At 48.2% G+C, this 17,221-nt stretch overlaps 1 protein-coding gene across 1 annotated transcript; it reads right to left on the reverse strand.

Moving 5' to 3' along the window:
• Positions 1–1,749: 1,749 nt before the first annotated feature.
• Positions 1,750–17,005, reverse strand: LOC131286646 (insulin-like receptor). Its single transcript, XM_058315630.1, has 12 exons — positions 16,794–17,005; positions 15,870–15,998; positions 7,092–7,257; positions 6,508–6,996; positions 6,274–6,421; positions 5,559–6,174; positions 5,312–5,463; positions 5,041–5,193; positions 3,033–4,569; positions 2,365–2,605; positions 2,100–2,286; positions 1,750–2,019 (listed from the first exon to the last, which is right to left on the reverse strand). Exons 1-11 carry the CDS (start codon positions 16,992–16,994, stop codon positions 2,129–2,131), a joined length of 3,990 nt encoding a protein of 1,329 aa, XP_058171613.1. The 5' UTR covers positions 16,995–17,005; the 3' UTR covers positions 1,750–2,019; positions 2,100–2,128.
• Positions 17,006–17,221: the final 216 nt, after the last annotated feature.

Genomic DNA, 17,221 nt, shown 5'->3' on the forward strand with positions numbered 1-17,221 from the left:
GTTTAGCTATTTAGCTAAGGAACTATTTTTGTCTGATGTACATTTTCGTTTGCTTATCTTATTTACGATCTCTACCCTTTCTTTCCCTCTTTCCTTCGTTCGCTTATCATTTCATAATAATCCGTGGGTAGCTTTAAAATAATATTCTATTTGTTATGTTTGTGAATGAGTTTGCTGAAACGGTTGCTGAAACATAATTTTTTTTAAACTATTTGGAATCGTGTGTGTGTGTACGTTACAAAAAAGAATTTTTGACTAAAAACTAACCCGTACGGAACGAGGGTTTTTCTTTGTTTTTCTATAATTAAAGCCTTACAGGGACAATGTCATGTCAGGCCACGGATTATGTAGCGGTTTGCATTGCTTCTCTTTATCCGGGTGCGATTGTTTGTTCTGCATGTCAAGTGCATTCCGTCTGCCTATGCAGACATTTCGCATCCGTAGCAATTCGACTAAAGGAGGAACTATATTACTTTTACGAAATGGAACAAAACGCTTTCTTGGGCCGAAGAAGGATGGTGGTGGTTTTGTGAGGAAACGCAACATTGGGCTTTTCTGTGCTGTGTTTCTACTAGCTGGAGTTTGTTTTACCATTCACCCACTTTAACACATTCATTCATGAGCACATCCATGCATACACGCACGTATTAACACCCACAATAAGCAAGTCTACAGCTGTGTGATTTTATTTCTCCATTCCTTTCTTACTCGTCTTTCTTGTTCAATCACACTTAGTTACTTTACCGTGTTACGCGCTAGTATAGTCCTTCCACTAGCCATTTAGTGTTTTTGTTACACCTGAAAAAGACTAAATTATATTTACAACAAATCCTTTCGCCCGGGTTTCCTGCTTTGCTATCCCTCTATCGCTCTCCAATTACACCTGTGCAGTCAAATGTACATGTTGTTTCTCGGTATCGAAACTATCTTATATGCTCAACAATAAATCCTTGCCTAGCCATTCTTCTATTATTTTACATCCGATTCTAACCTCCCTTCTTCTTCTTCTTCCTGCTTCTACTCCGCACCATTCGTACTCATTGCCGTAAGCTTCAATTATTTTGTTTGTTTGTTTGTTTGTTTCAAACTGCAAATTTTAAAGGATACTTCATTTACAATTCCCTTTTTCTTTGATTGCTCACTTGCTGTATTCCTTTGCATATGCGCGAGCGCACGCGCTTGTTGTATATGTGTTTGCTTCTTTAAAAAATTAAAATCCGGTAAAGAAGGCTCAGGTTGCATATCGGAAACGAAAGAAAAAGAACGTAACAAAAAGAATACGGACCTCCCTCCTGTCTCTCACTCTCTCTTTCTCTCTCATGTTGCTAATGCGCATATTATAAGTGTGTTATCTAGATGGCGGTGAGTTCAGGTCGGTAGGAGCACAGCGAAGAGAAATTTAAATAAAAAAAAAATTAAAACTATCGAACCCTCGCCATATATTGCCAACTCTACACTGGGAGGGAAATGGGATGATTGGGAATTTCAAATACAAAGAAAAAAAAAAGAAACATACATTGCTTCTGTCTGCTTCGGCGCGACACAATTCGATAACAGATCGCAGGCGGTCGTCTAACCGAAGCGCGTTTTGTCCCCGAAGGAAAGTTTGAAATTACGACCCGAGACAAGACCCGTTTTCTGAACCTGGAGATTGTAAAAACTTGTGTGTAGAGAGAGAGGGAGAGAGTCAAAATGTTCAGTAAATCAAACTATTTCGAAAAAACTAGCACTGTTTCTGCTTATGTGTTTTGTGGTCGGTTTGCTGGATTGGGATGGTTTTCAATGTGAATGATGATTTTTTCAGCGGACAGAGGTTGCCTTTGCGTGTTGGACAAACAAAAAACAAATTCGTTTGAATTATGCCGTTCTAGTGTTGGTAAATGATGTTGACCGGTCTTTGCTATGCGTTGCAATTGTTGGTTGCTATGGTGATGGGCTACCTTTCACGAACTTCCAAAAATGTAAGCCGTATGCGTCGCATAAATACAGCTTCAGACCATTTGGCTTATGATAACATTTCTGAAGAAAAAAAAAACAAAAAAACGTACCAACATAAGATATTTCACTTAAGTAAGTTTAGTGAGTGAGTTACTACTTACCAAACCCATTTAACGAGAGCACGGTATGCTCACCTCTGTGGTGAGTTGGGCGACCGGATGTCCGGTTTGGGTCCGTTGTTTTGCATTAACCGACCTTCGACCATCTCGATCGCATACTGATCATCTTCATCCTCGTCAATTACGTCCTCATTCGCACGCAGCGGTTCCGTTACATCATCTTCTAGCACTAGGAAAAAAGAGGTAAAAAGTGTGTAAATTATCACCTGACTACGTTCGGGGGCAGGGGGGAAGTTGTGTTCCTTACTATTGCCGGGCGCAACGGCCGCTTCGATGGCATCCGGTGAGTGGTAGAAGGACACCAACGCAAACTGATCGTTTGCATCCGGAAGCAGCATCGAGATGATATCGATGAACGTTGGCCGTGCGCTGCATCGATGCTGCCAGCAGATGCGCATCAGTTCGTACAGTTTGTCGGGGCAGTTTTCGGGCCGCTCCATAACACCACCGTCGATCACGTACCGCAGCACTTGGTCGTTCGTCAGTCCCTGCGTTAGAGCGATGAAGAAGAAAGAAGGATGGCTTGAGTTAACGCAGCATAAACCACTCTTGATGAATTTGGTGGAAACCCACAGGTGAAGTGCAAACTGAGTCAGAGTGAGTGGATATATCGAGAAACTATTTATTTATATGTATTCGCCCGAATATGCTTGTACCGCGGCGAGTCTGCTTGAGTAAACCAAATTATTATTACTAAGCTAAATCTTTTATTCTGAGTGAATTAAAGAATTGACTCACTCATTCTGCATTGACTCACTGACTCTGCATTGACTCACGTCACTGAACCGTTAGTCTCGTCACTAAAATCAACCACTTGAAGCAACGAGCTGTACGTTTGTAGGCACAGCCTACTTTACACGTTAAAGTTGCTTTCACACTACGCATTTACTTCGGCTGTTTCCCCCTTTCTCTTACCTGGTACGGCTGCGAGGCAAGTGTGGCCATTTCCCACAGGACCACACCGTAGCTGAACACATCGCTGGCGCTTGAAAACATGCCATCTTTCAGACTCTCCGGGGCCATCCACCGCACCGGCAGGAAGCCTTTCGTGCCCTTGCGATAGTAGTCGGTCTCGTAGATGTCTCGCGTCATGCCAAAGTCACCGATCTTCACCGTCAGATCCTCACCCACCATGCAGTTGCGCGCGGCCAGATCGCGATGTACAAACTTTTTGGCCGACAGGTACGCCATACCGTCCGCAATTTCGATCGCCATCTGGTAGATTTGCTTCAGCGTCGGAGGTTGCGGTGAGGACTCTTCTCCGTTCTCGTAATCGGGCCGATGCCGCCGAAGGTAACTCTTAAGGTCACCGTTCGCCATCAGCTCCATCACGACGAGGATCGGGTGGCTGATGGAGACGATGCCGAGCAGTCGCACGACGTGGTGCGTCTTGAACGACTTCATGATGTTCGCCTCGATGAGAAAACTGTCCCGCTCGCGGTCGGTGGCGTTCTCGTTGACGGTTTTGATCGCACACGGGATGTTGGTGTCGGGGCCGAGTTTCACCACGATCCCCTTGTACACCATGCCGAACGAGCCCTGGCCGAGCTCCTCCAGCTGGATGATGTTGTCCCGCGGCACCTCCCACTCGTCTACCTTGTACGTGACGCCGGCGTAGTCCGGATTGACCTGCGCAAACAGTCGCATATTGTTGGCCGCCGGCAGATACTTCGTCTTCCAGTAATAGAAGACGACACCACCACACGCAGCGAAAACCAAGAGCGCGATGGCCAGATAGAGCCCCCAGAAGCGGCCCACACCGTCCGTCTCGTACTTCTCTAGAAAGAGAAACTTCTCCGAAGAGTACGACCCATCCCCTGCGGTCGAGGTGGCCATGATGCGAATGCTGTAGTTACCCGAGTCCAGCCGGGTCAGCATCGCGAAGCCCATCCGGTTGTGCAGATCGACCGGCACGCAGAGCACGTTTGCCAGCACCGAGTCCAGGTCGGTTCGCTGGTACTTGATTGAGTACGACACTACCGGACCGTTTGGTTTCTCCGGCCGTCGCCAGTGAACCTTGATGACGCGTTGCGTGCTATTCGAGTAGTCTTCCAGCTGAATCGAGTCCGCCGGGATGTCGTTACCGTGCGGTAGGGGCAGCGTGCGATAGAATATGGTTTGCTCCTGGCCACACCTGTTCACCATGTCAAATACTTGGGCGCCGTTCTGGATTGGGGCCGGCTTTTCCCGGCAGGCCACCACACGGAATGCATACAGCGAGTGGTGCTTGAAGTGGTCCAACGGGAACGATATATTTGTCGCGTTTGTCGATTCGCTTAGCACGCGATAGTACTCTCCGCTCTCGTCCTTCACATTGCCAATTTCCACCTTCGTCGTCTGATCGGGAAAATTTTCGCTATCGGAGTGTTTCGGGAAAACGAGCGACTGGTTACCACTCGTCTGGGTCATATCTTCATCGTGGCTTCGTTTACGTCGACTTGCTTTTGGATTTCTATGGTTTGAAAACAATGTAGATGTATTAGAGTGTTGTTTTTGTTTCGCATTTATCCCAAGATCGGTAAAACGAGAGGTCGATGCAAAACTACTTTCTGCCTATGTGACCCAGGACACCTCGCGGATGTTTTAGTAAAATAAAATCCCGACTAATCGAATGTGGTCCTCGGTACAAAGCCATGGGAAATGAATGCTGTTGGTTGCCAACATTAAGCGTGATGATCATCCTTGCCTGCAATCTTCCTCCAGAACATATACCGAACTCCTGAATTGCTAGTTCAGTTAGTAAAAAATACTAAATTTTCTGTTTTACAGAAAAACTTTACAGGCCGTTCATCGATAGTAACCAAAATGAATGCAAAGCAACTCTTAAAAAACTATTCCCACGGTTTCTGGCTCGTTGCATGGTCTGCAGTGATCTCTCATTTTTCCAATCTTCTTGATTGATCCATTCAATCATTCTACGTACTTGATATACACATAGTTATGCAGCCAATCCTCGAATCCGATCGCCATATCAGCCTCATTTGGGTCGAGCTTTGATGAACTGTCGGCCGTGGACGAACCGGCCTCTTGGCAAAACGAAGCGCAGTCATCCTTCGTGCAAACCCCGGTCGCGCTGCTATCTTTTGCAGGCGCCGGGGTCGTCACATCCGGCGTTATGCTTGTTTTTGGTGGCCTTTGGATTTCTGTAATGTATAAACAAATTTGACACGACACGATCGCATTATACGATGCACGGTGGAGAAGGTATAGCTATTTTTAATTCCTTACCATCGGTACAGTAGTTCCGTTGCTTGATCATTTCATTATCCTCGTCGTTTATCTCGACAACGATTTTATATTCTTCCAATTTTCCAAAGATGTGGGCCGGCTCAACCCAGGAGACGATCTTTAGAATATGAAAGTATGAAATGATATATGAGGGTTTGAATTGCATTGAGGGTTTGAGGGTTGCTTGATGGTTCGCGGGGCCTAAAAACTTACCACCATATTGGTTTCGAGGTTTTCCGTGACACGTAAATTTCGCACACTCTTCGGCGTACCGGGAGGTGTCTTGAAGTACGTTATGTTCGTCTGACCACCGACGTTTTCCAGCGAGAGCGTGTACGTTTTGACGTAGTACGCGTACCGTGTGTTATTGTCTAACCGCGTTAAGATGTGGGTCGTTTGGTTCTCGTCCAGCTGATTGCGCACGTCATCCACACGCCAACTCTGCGAATTGCAGGCGTCTCGCCCGTCATACATCGCAATCTCGCCCGTCTCCGGAGCTACGCTATAGTACACGACGTAACCGATCAGCTGGCGATTATCCGGCAACTCCTTGAACGAATCCCACTTGATGATGGCCAGATCGCTGATAATTTTGGTCACGCTGGTTTTCAGCGTGAACACTTCGCAGGCGGTCCGCAAACCGTTGCTACGCTCCAGCTGCGCTTCATTTTCGATCATGACGCCGTCGTTAAAGTTTTTCTTCAACGCTTTAATATACTTGACGCACAGCAATGGGTTGTCGTTGAACATTACTTTGCCCCTTTCGATGCGCACATCTTGCGCGAACAGCTCCTGCAAGTTCTGATTGTCCAGCACGCTCAGTGACATGCTGCAAAGAAAACGGAAAACAAAATCACGTGAACCGTTGATTTGACGGTTGACCGTTGATTTGACGCCGCGTTGACCCGTGGCACCCGTTGACACTTACTCTGAATTCACCAGCTCTTTGCCACGGATAACTTTCAGGTTTTTGAAAAAGCTCAACGACATCAGCGAGTACGAACGGACGATCGACAGGTAGCCATGGATCTCTTCGATCGAGAAGAGGTACTTCTCCAGTTCGCGGACGACATTATCTGTGGGAGGAAGGAGAGAGCGTCTAGTGAGTACGTTTAGGTCCAAGCCAAAAGCCCATCGGCTCTTGAAATTCTAGCTCACTTACCTCCACCGAGCTGGCGGATTCGTATCGAAAGCGATCCCTTGATGATGGTACAACCCGCCACGTTCTTGATTTGGGAAAGGCTCTCGATCACCATGCTCTGACACTCGATTCGACAGGGTCCTTTGCAGGGCACGCACGCCTGCCGATTGGTAACGGGGTCCTTCGACATCGAGTGACCTTCGGGGCAGTCTAGCTGACACGCGCCCTTGATCGGCACGTACGGGTTGTTCGGCGTGTTGTCATGCAACCGATGGAGTGGTTTTTTTTGGTTGTAACACTCCTCGGCGGTCAGACACCGACTTTCGGCGAACATGAACAGATCGTCCGGGCACTTGTCGACGCACCGGGACCGGCCGTCGGAGTCGACGTAGTACAAGTTCCGGCACACCATGCACTCCGTCCCGTTCACGCCGCCGCACTGCCCGAGACAGCTCGGGCTGCAGCACTCGCCCGTTATTGTGCAGGATTTTGGGCAGCTTGCGGGGCATTCTGGAAAAGGTAAACGGAAAAAAGGGATGAATATTTGCTCATCGGTACACGCACTACTCACAGTAGTGGATGGATCGGGCTCGGTTGCAACTTACTCTGTTGACAATGTTTGGTGGACCAGCAGAGATAGCTCTCCTTTTCGTTGTGCTTGGGGCTTTTTGGTTCGCGCGTCGGACACTGGATCAGACGTGTCGTCGAATCCGGCATCGTGATGGTAACGTTGCTTGGGCATGTGGTGCACGCGTTGGGGTCTTGATTTCCCTGCGAAACGAAAACAAAGGTATTAGGATGAGTCAAACATGTGGCGATGTGTATTCTTAATAGACGAAAAGAAGATTGGAACAAGGTCAGGATGTATAGCAAAGGATCCCACCATGAGCGGTCTCTGGAGGATGCTTGAATTCTTTACGATAAGCATGGACTACTTTCGTAGGCCGACCATCCTGTACGGATAAGTTCATCTAAATCAAACATCTGCAGCTTTAACAAGTATTATTCGGTTACTCCATTACGGGCGAACATGTTCCTCAGGGTCGATACATCCTTTAACGGTTTATCGAACTGGAAAGACCGTTAACCGTTTTGCTGGCGACGGACGGCGCCGGGGTCTGCAAGTCGTGGTCTATTACTTCATTCTGAGCTAAAAACCTGGAGGTGCCCGATAACTTTCTTCCCTTATTCCTCTCACTCCCCCCACCCCCTCCTCCAGAGCTTTCATTCAATCGAGCTCAGTTAACGAATTCCTGGCATTTCTTTTCGCCTTTCGCCGTCTTCTCTCATCCGCAAATTCATTCAAGACGGTTTCCATCACGAATACCAGAGCATTAGCAGGCCCCGTTTGTCCCGGCGGGGGGTGGTGGCAAGAAGTGCGGTGTGTTTGACTTATTGCTGTCTTTTCTCTTTTGCCTCGAGATTCGGGGGCACACAGCTTCAACAACTCGGCGGCGTTCTTTCTTCACTGCGCCTTCACTTTTGCCTTCATCAACTATTTCGCTTTCCTACGCTCATTCGGTGACGCGCTGGGGATGGAGGGTGGGAGGGAGGGGGGGGGGGGGGAAGCGGTAGACAAACGAACGCTGCTTTCTTTCTGCGGGATTTCCCCACCCGGCGTGCGATCTCGCCGAGCAGGTATTAGAAAGACGGGGGCCACTTTTTGCATTCGGCTTGCCTTGAGAGCATTCCTTCCCATCCCTTCCCTTCCCTTCCCGTACCTTCCTGCGCTATTCGCAGCGTCGCAAGCCACAATTCCCGGTGCCGCAGATCCCGTCGTCGTCGTCGTCGTCGTCTTGTGGAGGAGAGAGAGATCGCACGGATAACGGACGACGACGTTCCGGGCGAACGCGAACACATTGCACTCCTTTTCCACATTCCATTCTCATGTGCTCATTTTAATGTTTTCTTTCACTTTTCCTCCCCAGCTTTTCCTTTCCCGTTTGCTCGCAGCAACACGTTCCGCGGGCTTCTTGATCGACCGGTTATCGCTTTTATTACGCATTCCTCTTTCTCTCCTAGCAAGCTCATCCATATCAAACGGGAACACTCTGCTCACAAATCCCCTTGGAACTGCAGCGTGGCTTTGGGCAAACGGTTCGGATTCTCCTCCTTTCGCACAAATCAAATCAAATAGCAATCAGTTGTTTACCAACAAATGCAATAAACTTGATGAATTTCAACAAAAATCGCTACGGAACGATACAAATAAAAAATAAATCCCCCCCTCTATCGTCTATCGCACGAATATTTCGCACACAAAAATTGGCAACGCGCAGCAGTTTGCTGGATCGTTCACCGGTTTTTAGGTCTTACTTCTCAATGAACTGTTTACGATGCCGAAAGCGTTAACAAATAAACTGATAATTGACACCAACCAAGGAATGCGATTGTTTGGAATGTTTTTCTTCACTAACGATCAATAAACATAAGCAAACGACTGCAATTTGATCTCTGTGAACGCGCAAAAAAAATTAAAGTTTCACAACAATAAATCATTACAAGGGGGTAGAAGGTTCCCCCCAATCCCCCTTCGCCCCCCTAGGGAATGCCAACAATTTAAGGACAGGTGACAGAAAGGGTGGTTCAATTTTCACTGGTGATTCAGCAAGACATTGGCCCCCGTCCCGTGTGTCAACGGTAGATAAACAATATATGCTCGATCAGCGATGTTCTATCCAAAATGTGGCATAAAAACTCCAACATATTTGTTGCATTGTTTTTTGCACAAACAAGCGGTGACGATGCCAAAGGAAAACTTTAAGAATTTGTTTACGAAAGGATGCACGATCTCTATATTGGAAAAAGCGAATAGAAAACAGCGTGAAACAAAACAATCTCTAGCTCATTGTTCTAAGCCTACTTTACCATAAAGCCTACTACAACAGTTTCTTATAGTACCCTCGTTTGGGAAAAGCGTGTAAGGCAAGATCAAAGGAAAAGAGGTCGCAGCATACCATGTCACGAGCCACAAACCGTGGGAAAATTTTTGACAGTTGGTTGAAATGTTGTTTACCTCTTACGAGCAGCCAGGGCACAACTGCAAATTTGGTATGTTTCATCAACAGAACAGCAATTGAGGCGTTTGGATTATGTTCTGGAGCGGCCTGCGCGTATGGAAGACCATCACACTTAATTTCACCAGCCATGGCGACCAACAGGATCCATATTGGTTTCACACGGAAGAACAGTTTCTATCCGCGAAACCATGGGTGCTCTGATCCAAAATATCCAATAATCTATTTCGTTTAAGAAATTTTAGCGAAGATCTCCCCACATTCTGCAAGTTATGTTTGTAAACACTTTTTCAATCAACTGTCACAACAATGGCGGAGTAGAAAATAGCTTTGATCCAACCTTTCTTTGTATTGATCTTGGTGTAAGGCATAATTAATTATAGGACAGAAGGGTGCAATATACTCAACAGAGCGTAGGCGACGATGCAATAGATACAGTATGCTATTCCCTCCCCGCTATGCTCCATGATCACTTCCGGTGGGCTACTTTCGGAATGGTGTCTCCGAAGCGCTCCGACGAAGCCACAAAGCAACCAGGCTGTTGTGTTTAAGAACACAAACAAACTGCAGTACCCAGTTTAACGTATATTACCCCACGTAAGATAGACGTCTTCGTAGTCCGCCAACCGCTTGCTTTTCTTTTTATGGTTTCAGTGCATCTGAACCTACTGCTTCTTGGAAATCTTGAAGCGCCACCCGATGATGAACATGAGCCATCGCTATGTGGGCCTGGGAGAAGGTTGCATTTGACTGCATGAGCCATTTGGAATTCCCCTACACAGGTTGAACCAATGCAAGTTGTGCAGTAGAATCCTTGGCCTTTGCTGAGTTCATCGGCTGAGTTGAGTCAGCTCATGGGCAACACAACGGGTACCGCGAATTTCTGATGACACCTTCATAATGATCTTTTCAGAATTCTGCCTAGTGCAAGGATTAGCGAAGATGTACCTAAACTTCTTACTTCCAGCCGGCCATCTGATAACCAAGCAAGAAACCAAGAGATAGTAATCTCCCAATGCCTCACACGAACGGTGCGCGGCAAGCGCACGGAGATCGGCCGAACGATTGGCCAGCTTTTTGGCATAGCTGATTGAGTTCTACTGTTTGCCTAATCTGAAAGTGAAAACTTGCCACTTCCGAGAAGCGAAGCGAAACCGAACCGAACGGACCGATTTCCACACGCCTGGCGACATTTGTTAGTCAAATCGGTTTAACCTAGAAAATTTTAAGCAGCCTTTGGGCAATCTCTCGCGCGAACCTTGCTCACGCCGACGGGGGTTTGCTTCTCCAGCCAGACAACAACGACGACGGCATCAACGACGACGACGACGACGACGACGCCGCAGGTCGGTTGTCTGATCTCGAACGGGTTTATCTCCGGAGCACGGTTTGCAGATCAGATCCATTACATTCGGAGGATGTGTATTTTTTCCCCGTTGTGCTTAGTGACTCAAGGAGCACGGAAAGAAAACACAAGCACAACTGATGGGAAGAGGCTACTCTTTGCACAAACCTTGACCAAATTGTTTGACTAGGTTTCGTCGGTCAGCTCTCGCGGCTTTCGACGACTCGGGGGCTTTTTGCAGACAGTCAAGGCAGTTTGTTTTTGTTTGCCTTTCCCCCCCCTTGGCATTCTCCGGAGGCCGTTTTGCTTTGACATTTTCCTTACGAGCAACTTGAGAAGAAAACTATTTTTATCCCATATCTCCCTATTTGCATAATTGAACCGTGTCTTTAAGGGCTGCCCTCCCCCGCCTGTGCGGCAAAGGTCATTTTTCTACACGAAATAAATCAACTGCACCCACCTCACCCAGCCCCCCTCCGCAGGCAGCATCTAATTTCTTTGATGGGACTGAACGCCCTCGTTCGAGTAGAAAACATCATCTCCATATGCAACATTACGTTTCCTCTACCGGAAGCTACCGCGGCACGGGAGTCTTGCCCCGCTCCGTCAGAGGAGGTGGAGGAGGAAGGGAAAAAGTTCTCTAAAAATATCGTCAAACTGTCCGCCGTCAACACCCGCGGGATGTCATTGCCCGCGCAGGAATCCACGAACGTTGCGTGCGTGCGTGCGTGCGTGTCTTTTCCCTCCAGGATGAATGGAAAACTTCGTCATCCGAGCAAATGGCGTAAGGCAACCAAACCCGGGGTGGAACCCGGGGAAACGCACGTACATCTCAAGCTCGTCATCAAACGGAGGGAGTACTACGAAGACATCTTCTTGCCCCGCGAACCACCACATCCTAGAGAGCGCAGGACAGGAACTGAGGGTTTCCCTAAAAGGTCTCGCTCCCTCCCCAACCCCTATGCCCTGGCACAGTCTGGCGACAAATTTTTGATCTATATTTAGTCCAGCACACTCATCCGGTCTCGGGCAAAACGTGGACGCGCAGCGGTGTTCGTCTACACTTCTTCCGTTCCGGAGTACGCGGACACAACAGCTCTTGGGCAAGAAGACAGCCTTTAAGGGTAACGATCGATAAAACGGTCGCTGGGAAGTGGGAATCCAAATCGTCTCTTAAAGCCCCACCAGATTGATTTCCTACTGAAAAGTGTATTCGGTTGAAGTTTTCCTGGACCGGTTCAGTTTTGTTGTTGAGTTTCCTAGAATTGGTCATCTGGTAATAATATAAGTTGGTGAAAGCGATTAAATAACGGGCGTGTAAAAATATTTTGTAAACCAAAGCAAAGACACACATTGGGCGAATACCGAAGAAGAAGGACAACATTGTTCGCGGCCTCCCCCTCCCCCCTCGGTGGCCAGCCAGACGGACACGCATATATACACACGCCGCGATCGTGTTTATTCTTCGCGTATGAGAAAAATAGGACTGCTCCGCTGAAATATTGATGTCTAAAAATAAGACCACAAATTGAACACCCAGTGCTTTCCACTAATCACCAATAAACGGGACCCCTCCCCCCCGCTCCCTGCGCACCCAAGAACATGCGGAATAATAATATGCTACGTGTTGGGGGTCAATTTTTGAGAAGAAAAAAAAACACCCCAATGATCCGCGCAATGGTTTTCAGGTTTTGCGCGGAGTGGGGGGGTTTTTCCTTCGGTTTCGATGTCGATGACCGATGACAACACCGACATGTCTCGATGGCTCTCCGAAGAACCGAACGGGGAATGCGTGTATCTCGTCTGCAAGCACGCTTGCTGACCGTCACCCTCGTCAGCCGGGTGACGATATTTCCTACAGTTCTAAGAAATCGCTGGTGGACGAAAAGAAATGCGGCCTTCGCCCGCCATTCGAGGGTGTTCCTATTTTTCTCGCCCGAGAAGAAGGAAAAACAACAACCCCCTCGACCCCCATCATCTGGGCGGATCCGGGGGAGGTTGGGGGAAGTGTGGCAACGCATGTGGCGGCGTGTGGCAGACGAATGTTATCATCTGTTTCATCCCGGTCGAGCGAGCTTGACGTGCACTGTGAAACTGTCAGTGCGCCAGTCCCCCCGGGAAGGCGACGCCATCTATGACAGAAAGTGCAGGAGGTCAAAGGTTACGTCATGCAAGGGGGGGGGGGGAGGGGGGGAGGGACATCAGAAAATCATTTCGAAACGCCTTCGAAAACGCGTTCACCACTCGATCGCGCGTGATAGAAGTAGTCATTCTTGTTGGCATGATCGAGTTACCCACGCGTCCTCGTTTGACAATTCTCCTCCCGATCCTTCACAACGCCTTCCGCAACCGAAGGGTTTGAGGGGGGATGGGGAATCGGAGTGAGTTTAGGGCTCGCACCAAAACAGGGGAAGCGGGACAAACATTTATCATATGATTTATTTACGTCACGCGTCACTCACTCGCTCAGCCGACACACGTCATCGTCATCGTCTCCGTCTGGGATCGTTGCAGAAGACGTTATCTTCGGGCCAGAAAACCGAAGACGTCGTCGACACGAGGGGCAAAAGGTGGTGGATGGCGGTGAACGGTGGGGAGCCAATGTTTTGCCTGCCCTGCATACTTTATTTTCGACGGGCGAACGCCGACAAACGAGAGGTGATGTGGCGCCCAAAAACCAAAAATCACAACATGCGCACGCAGCTTATCATCTGTTATTCGGGTGTGGTGTGGTGTGGTGCGCTTGTTGTGTTGTTTGTCGCCGCCAGACGAAACCATAATCGGCCACGGATCGGTTGTGGCGGCGGCGACGGCTCTCTCCGGCGGTGATAGCCATTTTTAATTACTTCTTCCCAACGAGACCCCCACCGGAAGCAAGATTTTTTGCAATATAAACTGTCTCTTCGTGACGGATCTTATTGAATTATTAAAATATTGTTTTGTACTTGTTTGTTAAACCATAGAAAACATACTGACGTAACGGATCAGAGAAGGCTTTACCCGAGCAGCATTAATCGACACGATTCGCGTTACATCATCAGGTTACCATAGCGTTATGCCACAGTATTTTAATGCTTCCATGCGTTACTATGATGAATGCATGGAAGCGTTACTATGATGAACAGTACTCTTCTCATCAATTTATGAAGACCCGCACGTGATCGGATTCCTCACCGAAAGCATCTGACAGAATGAGTTATCACGTTCGTTTCAAAACAACAAACACGAATCGTTCAAAGGGCTAATTCGAATGGGTGTACCATTCCCTTTTCTCTTCCTCGTGCCTGCTGCTGTGCTGTGCTTTTGGTGTGGGGATGATTGATCGGTGTACGAATGTTGCATTCGATTATTGGCAACGGGCTGGCTCTCTCTACAAGTCGCGGTCCTTGATGGTGGCCAAACAACATCAAACCGCGTGACCACCGCAACGACATCAGCGAAACAAACGGGGAACACATTAGCGACACCTTCTCACCACACACCACTCCGACCACCAACAACAACCTGTCGATAAATAACATCACATTGAGGCAAGAAAACGCGACGAGCTTTTAAACCGTTCTCTACAGACCGTCAAGAATGTGGCGTAGTTATTACTCGTATGCTTATACCATTGTTTGATTGAGTACACGGCGAATGTTTTGTTTCCAATCCGGTGGTAGTAGGTGACAACTTCCTGTGCCTGATTCGTCATCCCGTCCGATTTAGGCATGATGAGAGCGAGGTCTAGCTTGGCATCCGACTACGCACGGATTGATTTAGTTATGGCAGCGGACGACGGCCGAAGACACGCCAAGAGACACGCCGCTCGCAAGGAGTAAAAGATGTTTGGAGATGATTTTTCGACCGGTGCAGCAGTATCTTGTTTCGTTTATTTTTACTCGAGCGGCAGAAATAACTTTTAAAAAGCAGGGGGCGGTCAGACACTGGGAGAGGGAGGGGAGAAACTTCCTCCGCATTCCTACCGCCGCTCGGCATCTTGAAAATGACTGTGTCGTACTGGTGCGACGACCGGCGGGGTGGTGGGTGAGTGAGCGGAGGACGAAATGGTAATCATGCTTCGAAGAAATGAATGGGCATGCAGCACAAACAACACACCAGGCCAAAAACGCAAGGAGTTATTTCTAATTTATGAGTTCAGCGTAGTCTCCTCCCCATCAGCGGCGCTAAGAGAATGTGTCACCCAGGAATGTCGGGTTCTGTGGAGCGCACTCGGGTGCGGCTGGTGGAGGGGGGGTCGGGCTGGATGTGAATGACGTATCGTTGTTGGCGTTCGGTACGCCACGGGTGAACGACGAGGCCATGATGACGTGTCACCGTAGGGGGAGAGCGTGGGAGATACACTCGAACTGCAACTGTCGGTCCGTCTTCGCGGTGACGCAGCATCACCAAAACATTGACTCACACAGTTCAGAGTTTGTCCGGTCCTGTCTTCGATCCGTCAGGCCGGAAATAATTTGTGAACCAATTTTAGCAAGCGGCAGACAACGCCCGACCGGAGGATGGATGTTCAACAAAAGGAATTCATCTGTGTTTCGTAAGTTACGTTTTAGCTGTTTCCTACCAAAAAAAAAAATATGATCCACAAACTGAAGGTATCACCAAAAACACACCGAGATGCTTACCATTTGTGTACGCAAGCGTTTTCACTTCATCCAATATGTTCACTGCCAAATCGGTCGTGGTGTAGTTGGCTTTGAAAAACGCCTACTATAAGCTACAGCGTTTTCGGTTACTTCAGAACCAACTCGCTAAACAAATGAAATGGATCCGGTTTGGAAGCTGAGCGTACGAACGTAAGAACCTTGGTCACATTATAACCGCCGTAACGCTTCTTGATCGGGAACGCGTTACCATGTCAAACCGATTACGTAACGCCAATCTTATCTATTAAAGCTGATTGGGAAGAGGCCCTTGCCCCTATCAGATAACATGAAAAATATACGATAGGCGGGCGGGTCGTACGTACTTTTGGTTTACTAATTAATTTTCTTACTGAAATCATCCCATAGTTCACCCACCTTGATCCAGCTGTCGCCGTTCGGTGCTATCGTTTTCCAGTCGATCGTGTCTCCGTGGCACAGGTTTGGGTTTTTCTCGATGCGAACACCGCCGCGTTCTATGTGAATCAGCGAAGTAAGTCCGAGTTCCTGCGTGTGAAAAACAAGAAAGAGATAAGAATTAGTTGCACCCAGTCGTAAAAAGCCATATTAAAACGGTACCCAAGCCCGGGGGGGTTGTGTTTGTACCGATGAACTTTCCCTTATTTTCGACCGTAACGGACGGAAATATGATTAACGGGTCACATGCGCACAGATGAACGCGCCCGGCCAGGCACAAGACCCTTCTTCGAGGGCCCCCTTCCGAAGGAAGCATCCGTCAAAGCAAACAAACAAAAGTTATCAAGATGGTAGTAACGATAAGGGTCGCAACGGGCGATTCAAAACTTGTACTCATCGCACTTCCAATTATCGTCCGATCGTGCCACAACCAGTAGCAACAGCATCGTGGCACCAGCATCGCAGGCCGGCGCACGCAGGGAAGAAAGGGAGGTGGAGAAGGGGGAGGCGGGGGGCTGAGTCGGGTGATAAGCTTTCTACCCTCGCGCTCGGCAGCATAAGCATTGCATTCATTCATAAACTCTGCCGCTGATCGATCTGGGTCGACGACGCTGGCGCTGTCGGTAGAGATTACCAATTTTGTTCCCCGACCCTCGGGTGGATTCATGGCAGGCTTTGGCAGTTGATTGCCCATCCTTAACCGGCCTATCGTTGAATCAAACTAGGCCGGAATTAAACTAAAGGGCTCAACTCTGATTTGTACCTTCTCCTGTAGAGCCCTTACTTCACGGAAGCTAACTAAACCGCTGTCACATTTTTGACGTTTGCTCTAAAATTCTGGAAAAGAAAGCTAAAAAGAGACTATTATGCTTGTGCGGCTCTTACCTTGATCTGCATCAGCTCGTACACCACGAAGGCGTAATTGTTGGCCGTATCTTCGCCGCGGATGACGGCCAGGTTGGGGAAGAGCTGGCCGAGCGTCTGGAGTCCGTTCACACGAAACAGCAACAGGTAGCCGGTAATCTCCGTCAGCAGCGGAAAGGAGAAGTTGCTGAAGCTGTCGTTCTCGTACTTGTCGATGAGCATGATTTGCACGAACCCCTCCACAACCCGGCACCCATTCAATCGATCCAGATGTTTTGGCGTGTTCCGGACGTCGACGCTCGAACATACTGTGTGTACAGAGCAGGAAAATTATTCCGGTTAGTCATTGGAAATTCCATTTAAAAATCTTTTATCTAAAGCAATAATTCATCCAACAGTCGAAGAAGGACAACTTTAACGAACTTGATCGTGCTAATTCGTTCATTATA

Source organism: Anopheles ziemanni, chromosome 3, assembly GCF_943734765.1.
Source record: "Anopheles ziemanni chromosome 3, idAnoZiCoDA_A2_x.2, whole genome shotgun sequence".
In the NCBI taxonomy this organism is placed as follows: Eukaryota; Metazoa; Arthropoda; class Insecta; order Diptera; family Culicidae; genus Anopheles; species Anopheles ziemanni.

Bases quoted from the DNA above. Each gene is read 5' to 3' on its own strand.
- LOC131286646 (XM_058315630.1), bottom strand. From the start codon at position 16,994: ATGCTCATCGACAAGTACGAGAACGACAGCTTCAGCAACTTCTCCTTT. The intron at 5,464-5,558 runs GTAAGTTTTTAG...CATATTCTAAAG, and splicing joins ACCTCGAAACCAATATGGTG to ATCGTCTCCTGGGTTGAGCC. The intron at 2,287-2,364 runs GTAAGGAACACA...CTTTTTTCCTAG, and splicing joins GGCCGTTGCGCCCGGCAATA to TGCTAGAAGATGATGTAACG.